Source organism: Denticeps clupeoides, chromosome 19 (assembly GCF_900700375.1).
Source record: "Denticeps clupeoides chromosome 19, fDenClu1.1, whole genome shotgun sequence".
In the NCBI taxonomy this organism is placed as follows: domain Eukaryota; kingdom Metazoa; phylum Chordata; class Actinopteri; order Clupeiformes; family Denticipitidae; genus Denticeps; species Denticeps clupeoides.
In genome coordinates this window covers 17,309,072-17,326,401 of record NC_041725.1, presented here as the reverse complement: position 1 = coordinate 17,326,401, position 17,330 = coordinate 17,309,072, and the positions used below count along the sequence as shown (strand labels likewise).

The 17,330-nt window shown below is 49.7% G+C and overlaps 1 protein-coding gene across 4 annotated transcripts in view; it reads left to right on the top strand.

Moving 5' to 3' along the window:
• LOC114768997 (cyclin-dependent kinase-like 5) overlaps nucleotides 1-17,330 on the top strand; it is a 39,334-nt gene that overhangs the window by 19,840 nt on the left and 2,164 nt on the right. For 2 of the 4 annotated variants that reach the window (XM_028961635.1, XM_028961636.1), the window contains 15 exons: nucleotides 2,744-2,789; nucleotides 3,901-4,037; nucleotides 4,147-4,267; nucleotides 5,404-5,463; nucleotides 6,570-6,660; nucleotides 6,887-7,076; nucleotides 9,248-9,328; nucleotides 9,961-10,124; nucleotides 10,510-11,536; nucleotides 12,300-12,401; nucleotides 12,739-12,844; nucleotides 13,137-13,260; nucleotides 13,732-13,837; nucleotides 14,006-14,128; nucleotides 16,259-16,420. In XM_028961635.1, the coding sequence (XP_028817468.1) occupies nucleotides 2,744-2,789; nucleotides 3,901-4,037; nucleotides 4,147-4,267; nucleotides 5,404-5,463; nucleotides 6,570-6,660; nucleotides 6,887-7,076; nucleotides 9,248-9,328; nucleotides 9,961-10,124; nucleotides 10,510-11,536; nucleotides 12,300-12,401; nucleotides 12,739-12,844; nucleotides 13,137-13,260; nucleotides 13,732-13,837; nucleotides 14,006-14,128; nucleotides 16,259-16,420 (2,640 nt within the window). The remainder of the gene's footprint in view (nucleotides 1-2,743; nucleotides 2,790-3,900; nucleotides 4,038-4,146; nucleotides 4,268-5,403; nucleotides 5,464-6,569; nucleotides 6,661-6,886; nucleotides 7,077-9,247; nucleotides 9,329-9,960; nucleotides 10,125-10,509; nucleotides 11,537-12,299; nucleotides 12,402-12,738; nucleotides 12,845-13,136; nucleotides 13,261-13,731; nucleotides 13,838-14,005; nucleotides 14,129-16,258; nucleotides 16,421-17,330) is intronic. The other 2 variants (XM_028961637.1, XM_028961638.1) reach the window with 2 other exon arrangements.

Here is a 17,330-nt window from a genome sequence, read left to right as displayed (position 1 = left end):
CTTTTTCTTTTATGCAATCACATCAATTGCATTTATTGTGCATCCATCCGACATTCCTCGACTGCAGCGTTCTGTTGGGTGCCGCCTTAAATCCACCGTAACTCCAAGGCGGATCGCAATGCATCCTAAGATGAACACTCATGCCCCACAGCCAACATATTAGCACTGATTCATCTCCAGAAATGATGTTCTGATCATGCGGCTGTATATGTTGCACGTGGTCGTTTTATATTCTAGTTTCTTCACCCTTTGGAAAACCCAATGCTTTTCCAACAGTCTTGAAGGAGTTCCCAGAGGTGTTTAGCACTTGTTGGTCCAGCTCACCCCAAACCATCTGGACTGGGTTCAGGTCCGGTGACTGTGGAGGTCAGGTCTCCACTTTTTGTTAAGTACATAACTCCACATGTGTTCATTCATAGTTTTGATGCCTTCAGTGAGAATCTACCAACGTAAATGGTCATGAAAATAAAGAAAACACGTCGAATGAGAAGGTGCGTCCAGACTTGATATTTTATCGTGATATTATCGCGTGATATTTCGATTTCTGCATGCGACACGTGTAAGACGATATGGTTGAAGCTATAATCACCATCGTCTCCATCGTGGTTTCAGAGCCTGCTTCCATGCACTGTTTCCATTTGTCACGCGTCAATGCGTCACAACACACAGAGAGATTGCTCTTGAATATACAGTACTGTTTATTCAACCTAAAAAACCTGCCGGTCCCTTATTTGATGAACTCAGTGCGCTTGTGGTCATCTGTAGTCCTCCTTTTTATCTCCCGTTGTTAGTTGGCATACCCAGTGTGACGTACCCAGCGCCCCTCTGCCCCCGTCAGGTGGTTGGAGGCCAGCCGTGATGAATGTTGGTTCTGCGCTCTGGAGATTAATGAGCCCCTCCAGTTTCGGCACGCGGGAGGATTCCAGGGCGTTCAATCCGAGTCTAATCAAAGCCTCCGGTCCCAGATGTTGGAGGCGGGGTCACCAGTAGAGATCTGCGTAGAGATGGGCGGCGAGGCGGAGCGTGGCTGGGTGACGGTGGAGCCGCACTGTTTGCACAGTGAAAGGAAGACAGGCCCCCGGCTCCAAAAGCGGAGTGTGGCGAGAAGGTAAATGACGCCCCCCGATGGCGCCGGCAGTGATGTGGGGATCCGCCTCGCCACATCTCCTGCAGACGAAAGTGGAGCAGCACAGCGGAGGCCGCCGCTTAACTAGGACATGGAGTTAGAGTGGAGCACGGGGGCGGGCGGGGCCGCCATCCGGAGAAAGGCGTCCCAGGAGCTGGGCCGTCTGCAGCGGTCACCACTCCGGTGGAGTCGGGAGTGCTGAGAACAGAGCCAGGAACCGACACGCGGTTTCTGTAGGAGGGTTCATAGCTTGTTCAGGTCAGCCACACAAGGACGGGTTGGAGAACCCTGCTGTGGACTTCATCCTGTTTTTCACTCTTCTACCCAGCACAGATCACGTTTCTGTTCCAGAACTACAATACAGTACCGACATGGAATATTATTACAGACCAGAGAATAAAACTACAAGCTTATATTTTAAAGGCCCCCTGACATGAAAATGTGACTTTGTGAGATGATTTAACATTAATACGGGTTCCCCTAGTCTGTCTATGGTCCTGCAGTGGCTAGAAATGGTGATAGGTGTTCAAAGTGCTTTGGCCATTCGGCTTCACCGTTCAGAGAGCGGCAGCTCAGATGGTCACACCGGGAATTTAGCCTGTTGTGTCGTCACAAGAGAATGTATTGTTTTCTGGAAAAACGCTGACTTCCTGGTGGCGCCAAACATTGTGGTTTGTGAATGGTGTTGAGGACGTCATTTCCAAGAAAGTCCCGCCTCTCTCCTCCTCATTAGCATTTAAAGCTACAGACACCAAAACGGCGCGTCCTGGGAAATCTCATTGTGGGACTGGATCAAAGTGGCTGTAATTCTGCACCACGGCTTCAAAGAGACTTCAGATAGAGTATTAGGGGACCAATAACACCGATATAAAAGTAAAAAAACAATACGTGTCAGGGGATCTTTAATTAAAACAAATATCAATTCCCTCAATTTGTCACATAATCATTAACACAGTCAAAATATTTCCCTGTTTTATATTTTACTATTTTAATGTACTTACATATTTTATGGGGTTTTTTTTTCAACAAAATGCCACAAGCATTCTGAAATATAGATAATTGTGACATCAGTAAACACAAATACTGCATAAAAATAATAACGAAAGGAAATGACATCTCATCTCTCATTTTCTCAACCAAATATTTCTCTAGATATGGTTGATGTCAACAAAAAGCACATTTGATGTATTAAAATAGAATCAGATTTTAGAAAGTAAAATGTAGCCAAAAAAATGTACCTAGTTGCTTTTCCACTTTAATTTTTTTAAAGGTTTTAATGCTTTTAACAAAGTGTTAAAAAAAAACTTGTTTTTATATATACAAGTTTTTAAACACTTTGCTATTTTTTTTTTTAATTGCTTAAAAAATATACAGGCACTATATATATATAAAAAGGTGCTTTATTGGTTCTGTTAATTAATAATTTTTCTTATCTAGTTTTGGTGTAGCGTTCATACATTCCGATAATGCATTGCTTGAGTGGCACTCTTAATCAAATGCAATCCAATGCATTTCTTTCATTAGGCGCTGCTGTTGCGCTCCCAGGGAGAGCTGGGTAATCGGGCTTCTGAGCAGCGGGCCGTGCTTCTAATTAGCCGTGCCGTCTTTTTATTGCAGGAGACAAATGAAATTGTGGCCATTAAGAAGTTCAAGGACAGCGAGGGTAAGAAGCTCTGCTCTTTTTACCCCCCCCATGCCGAAGTTGATTATTGTGCCAGGACACAGATGACGGACGGCAGTATTGATGCTCCAGTCCAGCTCAGCGGATCAGAAATGGAGCCAAACAGCTCAGAACCTAATCTGATTGGCTGTGTAATTGGCCCTGTGACACCATTTTCGTGTGCCTCCTTCTCGCATCCCACCCGAAAACATTGTGCAAGATTTTCACATTGAGTGAGAACTGATTCCAGTATAATTGGTTTTAACTCTCTGTCTTGTTTTTTGTTTTAGTTTAGTTTTTGCATCAAGCTGTCATTTTAGTTTTTATTAGTCTTTTTCACGTCCAGACTGATTTTAGTCTAGTCTAGTTTCAGTCAACTAAAAGTATGAGCATTCTTATTCTTATTTTAGTCGTTTTAGTCAACGAAAATTTTACTTTTAGTAATGCACTTCTATTTAACCCAGTCAATCTAGACTTTCTTTTTTTTTTTTTTTTTAAATAAGGTAAGGTTACCTTATTATTATTATTATATTAGTGTTACCTTATAGACCCAAGAATACACCACATCCATTCTAGTGGGCACATTTTCCCATGTGTTTGTCGACACACATTCTGTTTTATTTTCCACTCCATCATAAAGAAAGTGCATCCAAAGGTCGCTCCATCTTTTTCTACCAGTAATCTGATAATCCACCACCAAATATCTATAACCCACCACAAGCATTTTGAAATATAGATAATCTGCGAACGGGAATTGAGAAAGTGACGTCAGTGAACAGAAATACTGCATAAAAATAATAATTAAACGAAAGGAAATTACATCTCGTTTTGTTTTTGACAACCAAAACCAAAGATATTTTGCAAACCAGTCTCAATTTTATTTGTCAAAAATATTACATGATATATTCCATTATAGTTATTGTCACATGACCAGTATTTACATCTTGTCTTGTTTTCATCAGAAATGTTTGTTGACAAAGACATTTTGTCAAAAATGTCATTGACAAAAGCAACATTAGATTCCAGTTGTAAAAAAATCTACATTGTATTGAAATAAAGAACATTCCCATGCCGCCACGGCCTTTCATAAATATTCCCCTCTGTCCCCACGCAGAGAATGAGGAGGTGAAGGAGACCACCCTGCGGGAGCTGCAGATGCTCCGCACGCTGAAGCAGGAGAACATCGTGGAGCTGAAGGAGGCTTTCCGCCGCAGGGGGAAGCTCTACCTGGTCTTTGAGTATGTGGAGAAGGTAGAGATGCCCGGTGTAGAGACTGCAGCTCGAGGGGGGGGGTGCTCTGACCCGAGGGTCCTTATTCACGGCTGTTGAGGTTTTTTTTGTGTGTGATTGTGTGTTAAAGAACATGCTGGAGCTGCTGGAGGAGATGCCTAACGGTGCCACTCCTGACAAAGTGCGGAACTACATCTACCAGTTAATAAAAGCCATCCACTGGTGTCACAAAAACGACATCGTCCACAGAGGTCAGCTTTAAAACATGGTTTCTCCTCAGATGAATCAGATAAACTGCTCTCTTAATAATATGTTACTGCAAACTATCAAATACTGAAATCCAGCATGTTACAATTTGACAGTTGGAGGTATATTTTAATGTTTTTTTTTTTTTTAGCATTTTAAGAAATCATTCATTTGATGTTGCACAATGTGTGTTTATAATGTGTCGTATCAACCCAGGAGCACAATCCCAGCCAATCCGTTTCGACTAATCATTAAACTGAATTCCACGGGTGAACAAGGCCAGAAATGAAAAATCTCAATCTCAGCAGCACCACGTGTGTCTCAAAGAAGTGCAGCTTCTCTATAGCTGGGAGTGAATGCAGACAAACAAGAAAGGGCTTCTGGGTAATTGTAGTTTTTTTCTTTTTCATTTGTACAAAAAAAAACCCAGAAGACTAACCTGTGGTGGTCTAGCGGTTAAGGAAGCGGCACCGTAAGAAGGTTGCCGGTCCGAATCCCAAACTGCCACTGAGAAAAGCACCGTCCCCACACACTGCTCCCCGGGCGCCTGTCATGGCCGCCCACTGTTCACTCAGGGTGATGGGCTAAATGCAGAGGACACATTTCACTGTGCGCACCGTGTGCTGTGCTGCTGTGTATCACATGTGACAATCACTTCACTTAATTATTATTATTATTATTATGAATAAAAAAAACGCTGCCTTCCCTGCTGACCCTACTTCATCCAGGAGAGCTCGCTTTGGTTTCTCTGAGGGTCTGAACGTTCCTTCACGATACTGTAATCAGACCACAGCTTCCGTCCAAGGCCTCCAGGCTGTCAGATAGCCTCACGCTAACGTCTTGGAGGCGAGCGGGACCCCAGATGGTCTCGCGTTTGGCCCAGACAAAAACATGACAATATTGTGAAGGCGTGCCATCCTGTTCGCCACACGATCAGACGGCCGGAGAGCAGACCCTCCAACCCTCGGACCCGTAAATGGAGCGCCTGGCCTCCATTTCCCCGCTCAGCGCGCACTGCTGGGATCAAACCCTGATCTCCAGACGAGGCGCCCGTGGTGCAGGTGCTGATGACGGGCGCGATGGCGGTGACAGCTCACTCGCTCTCTCTCTCTCTCTCTCTCTCTATATCTCTTCGCCACAGACATCAAGCCGGAGAACCTCCTCATCAGCTCCGAGGACGTGCTCAAGCTGTGCGATTTCGGTGAGTTGCGGCCACTGCTGTACTGGCCACGCCCGCGTCCCCCAACCCCAGTCACGCTTCCCTCACTCGCGACGCTTTCCGCGGGCGTCCCGTTTTTAATCAGACACAGCTGGTGACATTTGGGCTCATGAGCGAAGTGTAGTTCACTTTTTGTGACAATCAGGCAGATGGACACGTCGCATCTGGTCCAAAATCAGCGAGAAGAGTGAAAATGACAGAATTTATGGGCCTGCAGGGGTGAATTTTATGCCCGCATGTCTGTTCTGAATTTGCATCGGTGCTCATCAGTCTTGTCCTTTCTGTCACATCATGTCAGCTACACCGAACTGCTGCTAAATTCATCTCAGAACGGCAGTCTGAGTTACTGAATAAAAACGACATCTAAAAAAATACCAAATTAAAAGGAATACCTCCGACATTTGTCCTCATAAACACAAAGGCCATTTGTAATAGGAGGTCAATTCATATGTTGGGAAATTCTGTGCCACCAAATGAATTGTATAATGATAAAATCAAGTTGCATCTTGCTGCATTTTGTCTACAGGAAGATAAAATCCCCCTTTGCAGTTTGCGAAATGACTTCATGCAGATAGATATATCCTATATTTTATATTTTAGCTATATAGACAACACACAGACACATGGCATCTGCACACATACATACACATACATGCACACATTCATACTGATGTCTTCCTGATTGTATATCCTGCGGTGTCTGGTCTTTGCCGGGTCATTTGTATGTGAATGTTTTGTATTTCGTGCTTTGTAGTAAATCCCCTGTCCAGTCAAATCCGTGCGTCCTTCACGTTCCCGTCGAGCCGTGACGACACCTGTGACAAACGTGGAAATATGCAGAAAGATGCAATGGTGTCCAATGTGCAAAAAAATGTCTATTAACACAATAAAATACTTAAACTATACATAGGCAAAGGTAAAAAAACTTTTCTGTGGACAGATAATCATTAATGATTCCTATTTTGTGCATGGTAATATGCACTTGCCCCATAAATGCGGGCAGATTGCGTCCTTACTCGAACAGTCCCTCCGTTCAGGGTTTGGATCGGCACTTCTGGTGGCTGATTGACTTTGTCCGTGTGTGCCAGGCTTTGCACGTAACCTGTCAGAGGGAACCGATGCCAACTACACCGAGTACGTGGCCACCAGGTGGTACCGCTCTCCGGAGCTGCTCCTCGGGTGAGTCCCTGCATCCTTTTCTCGTCACCATCGTGTTCTACGTTCAACCTGTGACCCAGCAGGATGTCATTCAAAGGATTCTATTCGACTGAGATTCCCGATGTTCCCACGACCTGGATTCGCACTCGATTAGTGATAGATATCTGCTCTGCGTTATTAAACTTTTATTAGACCAACAAGTGATGGAGATCCTCTCTCTCTCTCTCTCTCTCTCTCTCTCTCTCAGTGCGCCCTACGGGAAGGCGGTGGACATGTGGTCGGTGGGCTGCATTCTGGGGGAGCTGAGCGACGGTCAGCCGCTGTTCCCAGGGGAGAGCGAGATCGACCAGCTCTACACCATCCAGAAGGTGCTGGGGCCGCTGCCCCCCGAGCAGATGAAGCTCTTCTACAGCAACCCCCGCTTCCACGGCCTGCGGGTGGGTGTGTTGACCCCATTTAACCCCGCCTGCGTCCTCAGCCCCTTCGTTCTTTCTTTCCTCGCTTGGATCCGTCCCGCTCTCCCTCCCTCCGTCTCGTCCTATTTTTACCTTCTTTTTCCCCCCCTCGCCGTCCCACTTTCCCACCTCTCTGGCTCGGCATCCTGTGTTGCCGTCACCCTAATTCTGCCTTTTGTCTCCCCGGCTCTCTGTCGTTCTCCCTCTCCTCCCCTCCTTCCCGCTCTGGTTGGCTGCGTTCCCCGTCTCGCCACGGATGCGGTGACTCACCCTGCTGAAGCTCGGCCGGTTCTGCAGCTGTGACTTCGGTTCTGTGGTTCTGTGGGTTGGAGCCGCGGCCGCTGCCCACTGGGCGGGGCCGCTGCACCCCGAACGCCGACGCCCACTCTTGGCCGGGCTGGGCTGCCCGATTCATTTTCTCTGTGGGCTTCTGTTGATGTTGCTTCTGGCTCCTTACGTGATGGACAGAGGAGCCGATGAGACGAGACAAGATGATTGGACATGCGAGATGCAGCCATGCAGTTCAGATGCTGGTTTAGGTCGTGTTAATCCTGTTCAGATGGGATTTTAGCGTTTTAACCAGTGATCGTTATCGAAACCTTTACCCTGAGAGCGAATGTCCCAGGTTATATGAAATCATATTTATATCAAATCATTGCATCTAACAAACGCATTTCCTGGCTCGGTGTTAAAAGGAGGTAATTTCCTGCTCCGTGTCAGTTGGTGCCGGTTGATTCTCGCGGACGATGGGGCAGCAGCAGCGTCTGCGTGGGGTTTGCAGTGCACTTCTGAGCTTATTTATAGTGCTGACGCGCGTCAGGGAAGCGCTGTAGCGGCATAATAATCTCCATGTTCACAGCGCACCGCTGATTACCGCGCATCCTGCGCACGGACACCATTTATTCATCCTGCCCGGCGAAATATACATGCATGCATGCATTCATTTACATTTACACCGTTTATCCAGAACAACTTGCATAATTCCTTTAAAAAAATGTCTTAAATAAATATAAAGAAGGGGCTCTTTTAATCGAAATATTGGGATTTTATCCCAAAAACATTTATATTTACAGCATTTACCAGACGCCCTTTTCCAGAGCGACTTAGAATCAGTAGTTACAGGGACAGTCCCCCCAGGAGACACTCAGGGTTAAGTGTCTTGCTCAGGGACACGATGGTAGTAAGTGGGGTTCGAACCTGGGTCTTCTGCTTCATAGGCGAGTGTGTTACCCGCTGGGCTACTACCACTCTAAAAAGGAAGGCTTTTAGCTTGTGGTTGAAACATCTAGTGGAAGTTCACCACCACCAAGGCTCCAAGATAGAGAACCTTGAGAGATGGTGGCACCAGTGTAGCAGTGCTGGAGGATCGGAGAGATGGAGGTGCAGAGCTGGAGGAGGGATGAGAGATCTGAGGTTGGAGGGCGTGGCCCTTCCATGGCTTTGTAGGCCAGCGTCAGCGGTGTGGGAGAATTTAGGACGTCTACAGAGATAATGGAATTAATGGCTTAATGGATTTATATGCGTATTTATTAGGGCGTTAAAGGGGTTTTTTTGGTGCTGCGGCAGGCTCTGTAATAGTGTAAAATATGAAAACAAGCTTTATACTTCGAAGTTAATCGCAACGAATCATGATTTAGCTCAATGTGCAATTTGTTGTTTGAATATTAACTTTTTATTCCTGAATTTCGGTGTCTCTGCTATTTAGGTTGTGTAGGCGTCTTGTACCTCTGTGTGACTGTGAAATAAATTTACATTTACAGCATTTACCAGACGCCCTTATCCAGAGCGACTTACAACCAGTAGTTACAGGGACAGTCCCCCCCGGAGACACTCAGGGTTAAGTGTCCTGCTCAGGGACACGATGGTAGTAAGTGGAATTTGAACCTGGGTCTTCATAGGCGAGTGTGTTACCCACTAGGATACTACAGCGGTCGAAATGTTACTCTTCATGGAAGGCTGTGGCTCTGGCTTCATTGGTCACGTTGGATTTGCTCTTTGTTGTGAGCGTGTGTGGGACCCAACGGAATTGTGAGGGTGCGCTGTAGAAGATGGCCACATGATGGCCACGCCCCAGTGCGCCACTCTCTCAGATGTTGCTGCATGTTGTTTGACCGCTCTGTGTTGTGTGTGTGTGTGTGTGTTGTGTGTTTCAGTTCCCTTCAGTGAGCCACCCGCAGACCCTTGAGAGGAGGTATCTGGGGATCATTAATGGACTCTTGTTGGACCTGATGAAGGTAAGGGTGCGTCTCCAGCGAAAATGAGCACTCACGCACTCCAGCGCCATTCGCCTCCCTCCTCGCCGCCCGTTTGTGGATTTTATCCTGTGTATCCTGTATCAGGATAAAAATGTCCCTAATCTCACGCGAAGAAAGACCCAAAGACCCCCGTGTCCCACTCACCACCGTCCCTCCCACACCTGACTGGGTCCGACGGGGTTCAGAGGTCGCTCCGGCCGCTGCTGCCCTCTCGTAAAGGAGGGAGCCGACGAGGAAATAAAACCGATGATGATGAGGATGAGGATGATGAAGATGATGATGAGTCACGCTTTCGGCGCAGCAGCTCCCTTCGTCGTCTCTCCTCCGTTCACATCAGCAGGGTGAAGGGTGTCGCTTTTCCCGTTTTAAATGTACGTTTGAGGCGACTCCACAGGCCCGCGGCGGGTTATCGACTCGTTGCCGCCGGCGCCTGATGAGTCAGTGGTTCTGATGATAATGAAGATGACTCATTAATTTCATCTCCCCAGAACGAGTTCCTTTCCGATGAAAGCCGCGCGATGATAAAATTCGACACACTGATAATCGGCGTAATATTAATAACGACAGCATTTTTTTTTGCTCTGCATCTGGCTTTTTTTTTTTCCCACTAGAACCTGCTGCTGCTGAACCCAAACGAGAGGTTTCTGACTGAGCAGAGTCTGAACCACCAAGCCTTCCAGACCCAGCGGCACTCCGAGCGGCCCGGACCCCCAACACCCACACCGGTGCGCTCCTTCAAGCGGAAGCCGCACCACGACAACACTGCCCCCAGCAGGTCAGGGGCTGTACTTCCCTCTCGTGTCGCTGTGCACACTGTGATACACAGCAGCACAGCACACGGTGCACACAGTAAAATGTGTCCTCTGCATTTAACCCATCACCCTTGGTGAGCAGTGGGCGGCCATGACAGGCGCCCGGGGAGCAGCGTGTGGGGACGGGGCTTTGCTCAGTGGCAACTATGATCGGGATTCGAACCGGCAACCTTACGGGGCCGCTTCCTTAACTGCCAGGCCACCACTGCCCCTCTGGTATAATGGGAAGGTCTGGCGGGGACATGTGGGTTTGATGTCCAGGTTCTCCACTTGCTCACGATTCCCGAATTCCCTTGACGTGTTTCTTTCTGCAGTTTTATTTCATCTCGGATTTACGTGTCTCTACAGGACTCATGGAACGAAGAGCTCGGGCCACCACCGTTCCAACAGCTCCAGCCTGCCGCGGCACGAAGACCTCCACCCGCCCGGCTCCGACGGTTTCCTAAACGGCAGCGTCCCGGTCCCCTCTGCCAGCCTGAGCCCCACCCTGCACCCCAAGGGCTACGTGCCCCAGAGTCTGAACCGCTCCGCCTCCTGCGGAAAGGACCTGGCCGGCAGCGGCAACCTGCCCCACGCCGTCAGCCCCAAGGAGACCAAGAGCCCCGGCCTGTCCAGGGCGGCCGATGGCCCCGGGGCCAAGTACCTCAAGTCCAACGCTTTACGCTCGCAGAACCGCCATTCCTTCGTGGAGGGTAAGAACAACACGCTTCAGGGGGAGCGCGAGAAGCACGGGCGCCACGGTTACAGCGACGCGTCCCCCTCGGGCGGGAAAGGCTCCTCCTACCTCAGCCTGTCCAAGAGCCACGGCGCCCTGAGCGACGCCAAGTCTGTGGGTAACCTGAGTGACCCCCGCCTGCACCCGGATGACACCCCACCTGGACGCTACTTTCCCTCCAGCTGCCTGGACCTCAACGCACCCGGCAGCCCCGCGCTTCGCCACGGCGACCGCTCCGGGCACAGCCCGGCGGGATCGTCCTCGCGCGGGAAAGGCGAGCGTGAAGGCGGGACCCTGGACTCCTCCTTCCGCCGGTCGTCCTCGCGCCACAAGGGCCAGCAGGACGACTCCAAGACCGCCGACGCCCTGGACCCCGGGGGCGGCGGCCTCTCGGTCCCCCACGACGTGGCCTTTCCCTACGGCCTGGGCTACACCAGCCCCTTCTCCTCACAGCAGCGGCCGCACCGCCACTCCATGTACGTGCGGCGCGAGCGAGGCCGGCCGCACGGCCTGGACGCGGGGGGGCTGGCGGCGGGACAGGGCCTGTCCACCCGAGCCAGCAGCCTTCAGATGCTGTCCCCACAGCTGCAGCACCGCACGCTGCCCCGCCACCTGGGTAGCTCCGCCTCCAGAGAGGACTGCAGCGACGAACGGGGCCGGGTACGTCTCGCTCTCTCTCGTCCTCGCTCTCTCTCCGCCCCCCCCCATCGCCCCTTCACGTTTCTGCCGTGTGCACAAGGCCGCTCATTAGGATGCAGCTTTTGTCTCGGCCTCCCGCATTCTCCTCTCCAAACAAAGGAGCCGCTATTTGTGTCCACGGCGCCCTTGGCTGCAGACCGCAGACTGCGCACGGCGCTCACAGAGCAGCCCACTGACCCACAGCAGTTCGTTTTTAATTTGCCGGAATTCGGTTTGGTTCGAAGACGCTCGGAAATGACCTTGTTAGGGCTTCCAAGCAGGGATTTTGTGCAGGTCTTTCTGTCTCTGTAGTTTAATTACAGTTTTATAACTGTGCTGAGGGTCTGTGCTCTGTGTGCATACTGTGTGCGTGTGCATACTCAATGTGAGTTGTGTGTGTGTGTGTTAAAGCTCGTACCCAGTGTGTGCTTGTTTTTACATCTATGCATGAGTTTGTGTGCGTGTGTTTGCTGTGCATGTGTGTGTTTGTGTACATGCATGCTTGCATGAGTTTACGTGCATGTATTTTCTGTGCATGTGTGTGTTTGTGTACATGCATGTGTTGTGGATGTGAAAGTTTGCATGCATGTGCTGTGTGTGTGTGTGTTCATACATGCTTGCATGAGTTTACGTGCATGTATTTGCTGTGCAGTTGTGTGTTTGTGTACATGCATGTGATGTGTGTTGGCGTGTTAGCTACGGCTGGCATTGCTGCTTTACCTGCTCTCCATCTCTCCACTAACAGAGTGAGGCGTCGCCCTCAGATGTGAACCACACACGGCCCCTTATGAGGGATTCCACGCGGGACAACACTGCACCCATTCACTCACAGCGGCAGAAGAGCGAGGTCCGCATTGGCCACCACTGACCTACCCACAATCCCCTGCCGTCATCCTGTCTGTCTGCCTGCCATTTTTCCCTGTCTGTTGTCAACCTTCTGTCTATTCTGTGGTCTTTCTCACCACCTACCTGTCTGTCTGAAATCCATGGACTGTTTAGCTGTGAATTTTCCTCACAACAACATTAACAGTCCCTGCAGTAGAAGTGAAAGTGTAGAAGGACATTTCCAGTCTGCTCGTGTCCCCTGACCTCACCGTCATTTGGCAGAGCAAGAGGGACGTCCTCCAGCGTTAGACTTCTGGCCTTGGTGAGAAACTCTCAGTAACCCTCCTCTCCTGCCACAGGTGGGCTTGTACCACGAGCAGCACCCGGAGGACACTGGTTCCTCGAAGGAGAACCGGGTTGTCTACACCGAATCTATGCCTCGCAGGGTGGGCAGCTTCTACAGGGGTGAGGAGGCACACACTCTTCTAACAATTTCTTTCTACATTTACAGCATTTATCAGACTTATAATCAGTAGTTCCAGGGACAGTCCCCCCCTGGAGACACTCAGGGTTAAGTGTCCTGCTCAGGGACACGATGGTAGTAAGTGGGATTTGAACCTGGGTCTTCTGGTCCACAGGCGAGTGTGTTACCCGCTAGGCTACCACCATTACCTTTATATTGATATCATTATCATTTTTCATGTCTGAGATGTTTGCATGAATTTGCATGAATTACACAAGGTCATGTGTTTTTCAGTTCCGTCTCCCAGGCCAGACAACTCCTTCCATGATGGTGGAAGCCAAGGCCGGGGGGCCGGTCTGACTGGGGACAGTGGCTCCATGAGCAACCATACCAAACACCAGACAACCTTTGACCCATGGTGAGGCCTCACAGTGCTGCTGCATCATCATTTGATTCAAGCCGAGAGCATCAGTGTTCGTTCGAAATGACAGGTGCATGTCCCTGGCCATTTTATTCGAGGGACATGTCTCTACAGTTCTAGTCGGACTTCCCGTGTCCCTTCGCCAGTGGTCGCAACTGAATTGCATCTGGTCAGTAGTAAATGGCCATTGAAAGGGGACGCATTTAGAAGTGCATGAAGACGCATGGCAGGGGTTTCTGCTCATCTGAAATCTCAAGCGCAATATTTTGGCAAAACTAATTGCCGTGACAGTTGGTAGAGAGCGAGGTTGTAGTCGAAAACGAAGCCATGCTAATTTATTCCGACACCTGACAAATGCGGCCTCGGCTCTGCATGCATTAATAATCAGAGAAATTAGCATTTATGGTCCGTGTTACGCAATGGCTCGCCGCTCACGGCCCACCTGCACGTTCCCGTTCTGCTGTGCAGGGCGGGGCCGGAAGCAGCGGCCATGAACCCGCCGGAGACGTCCAAAGAGAAGGAGAAGCAGGGATTTTTCAGAGCAATAAAGAAGAAGAAGAAGAAGTCTCAGACGGTGGGTGATCGCTGTGGCTGTTCCTTTTAATTATTTGGTTGTTACGTGGACGAGTGTTGGGAGTTTTTGATGTGTGTGTGTGTGTGTCCTCAGACTGTGGTCTCATTCTGCCTCCTGTCAGTGTTGGTTATGTCGTCTGGTCATCGTCTTGTGCCTCTTGTATTCCAGGCGGACCCCGGAAACGGAAGGAGTCCCGTCATCCGGAAATGTCTTTTCCCCCTGTTTAACTCAAAGAATAATTTACAGTATAGCTCTTCTGTGAAGGTCCTCCCTGTCGTGGCCTCGCCGATGGTATACCTGACCATTCATTTACCGCCGTTCACTAACACGCCACTAAACGAGCCGAGTGGCGCCGCGGCATGCCGTTAACATTATTAACCGCTCTGTTGCCATCTTTATTTCAGTCGAGTTTTATCGATAGGCATAGGGCTGCACAGTTCTCGATTGTTGTTTGCTTTTTGGCCAGAAGAACATTTTTAATTGGCTGAGTGACACTGAGCCGTAGTTCCCCGTGCCAAACACAGCACCCAGCGGTTAAGGAAGCGGCCCCGTAATCAGAAGGTTGCCGGTTCGAATCCCGAGCCGCCAAGGTGCCACCGAGCAAAGCACCGTCCCCACACACTGCTCCCCGGGCGCCCGTCATGGCCGCCCACTGCCCACTCAGGGCGATGGGTTAAATGCAGAGGACAAATTTCACTGTGTGCACCGTGTGCTGTGCTGCTGTGTATCACATGCGACAATCATGAACGTGCGTATCTGACGCCACAGAAGATGTTCTCCGTTTCATTTCAAGCAACCTGGAGATCGTGAGACTCGTATGCCTGCTTGGCACTGGGGGAAATGCGGCACGATATCATCATATTTAATTTTTCATGCTGACAGCAGGGTTGCAGCTCTTCCCGACTCGGTACGTTTCACTTGTGCAGCTCTGTGCGTGAAGTTTTAATCACGGTTCACCGGGGGTTCCCGGCCTCTGAATCTCTGGTGATGTGGGGATCCAGTAATCCGATGCTGCACTTGGGCCCCGTCCACACAAGAACCTCTTTCTCTCAAACCGGAAAACTCCTAGCCGATCCGGCATTGCATGCACGCGGAGATGCCGTTTCAGGGGACCCACATTATCTGAAACTGGGTCCAGGGTGAATTTTTCTTTTCTGTGTGGACAGCAAAGAAGGGAATTTCGATGAAAACACTCCAACCTCCAATCTGACCTATAACCCCAAACGCGTCTTACATATAGCAATGGCGGATAACAGTGCACATTTCTAATGAAAAGACGAGACTGGAGAACAACGAGGTGTCTATCTCACCACGGAAGAGAAATAGATGCTAAAAAAAAAAGGGGGGGGGGGGGGGGCAGGAAGGTACAGCACCACCTACAGGTGTGTAGGGAGTTGTCTCTGTGTGGACAACAACATTTCAGATAACGCTCCCATCTGGACGCAGGTTTTCTAGAAACCGAAAGCCCATTTAGTTCTTGTCTGGACGGTACCTTGGTATCATTTATTTGTTTGTTTGTTGCCTAGAGAACCATGTTTGATTAGAACAGTTGGTGCCCCGATTCCTAAATCCTGGGATAGACTGCATGGATTCTGTGATTTTGAGTTCTCTAGGTTCCTCCAGTCTTCCAAAGGTCAGGTGATGGTGATGATGCTCCGTACTTTTCCAGCAGCACAGAGCTGCATGCTTAGAGCCAGGGGGTGTGGCTTGTTGGGGGGTGGGCAGGGCTTGCATGCAGACAACGTGGGAGGAGCTACACAATTAGCAACACATGACACATCATCTCTGATGCATTCTCATACCTGTTGAGGGGAGGTGCCTTCAGCCAGCCTATCAGCAACAGCGTCCTCTAACCGCAGTAATGAACTTAATTATGACTTTTGATAAGTATTTAGGAAATAAATGGTCTTGCTTTTAGCTTTCTCATAACCTGGGCCTGCAATTTAGGAACACAACTTCCATTTTCCTGCAGTACTGTGACTATGGGCTGCACGTCCGGTGAGCCTGCAGAGGCCGTTCAGATTTTCCAGAGCTTTCCACCAGATGGATCAGAGGAATTAATGAATCAGTGGAACGCCGCAACAGATTGGCCGTTCCTCCATCTTCTGGCATTGATTATAGTATCCGTCCTCCAGGGGTCCCAACACAAGCTGCACCGACGGCACGGCAGCGTGCTAAATGTCATTAATTACCCGTGCAGCATACACTTCTCCCTCATTTCTGCTGCTGTGATCCAATTCTGGTCCTGAAGAGGGCAGTGCGTAGGTCTGGAACTCATAATGAGGACAGTGTGTCTGCTGGCTGGTCTGTTCCGGCCCTCCTCCCAGAGATGTGGTGGCCATTTTGCCCGCGGTCGGTTCTTGAGTTTTTATTGGCTGAAAAGGGATGTTTGACGGGTCCTTCTCGTTGGTGATTTGGTAGGTCCCGACAGATGGGGCAGATCACATGGTCATGCCAAAGCCCGTCAGGTCATCGGGCCACCACAGCAGCCGCCACCGGAACCGGACGCGGGACCGAGATCTGAATCCGGAGCTGGACCGGGACGAGTGGCCGGTGGTGAAGCCGGCCGAGTCGCACTCGCAGGTACGTGTCTGGAGCGCCGCGGCGCTATAAACGGCAAGCGATGACTAAAAGTGTGGGCTGTCTGTGCGGAGACGGTGCGGTGGCGCCGGGGGCGGCGCTTTCCTGCACTGTGTAGGTGTGTGTTCCTTCGGGTGAACACACACTCGCACCGAGCAGAAAGGCCAGGAACAGCGTGCCAGCGGCAGCACCCTGCAGAACGGTGATGGTGCCGTTCAGATGCTGAAGCTCTGCCTGTGATCTGACTGTGGTTGTAGTTGATTTGTTAATGTGATGATGAATAATGAATGTCTGACTGTGATGTCTCTGTCCTGGTTGTTAATGTGATTGTTATCTGTGCTATTAAAGATTGTGATCTTTAATATTTTTCTATATTGTTCTATAACAGTTTAAGAGTTATAGGAGTTGTGATGGTTACTGTGTTTTTTTTTTTTACTGGTACGATTTTGGTGCTCCATAGATTGATGAACTTTTAGTTATTTACATTTACAGCATTTATCAGACACCCTTACAATCAGTAGTTACAGGGACAGCCCCCCCCTGGAGACACTCAGGGTTAAGTGTCTTTCTCAGGGACATGATGGTAGTAGGGGGGGCAGTGGTGGACTAGCGGTTAAGGAAGCGGCCCTGTAAACAGAAGGTTGCTGGTTCGAATCCCGATCTGCCAAGGTGCCACTGAGGTGCCACTGAGCAAAGCACCGTCCCCACACACTGCTCCCCGGGCGCCTGTCATGGCCGCCCACTGCTCACTCAGAGTGATGGGATAAATGCAGAGGACTGTGTGCACCGTGTGCTGTGCTGCTGTGTATCACATGTGACAATCACTTCACTTTACACTTAGTAAGTGGGATTTGAACCTGGGTCTTCTGGTTCATAGGCGAGTGTGTTACCCACTAGGCTACTAGCACCCCAT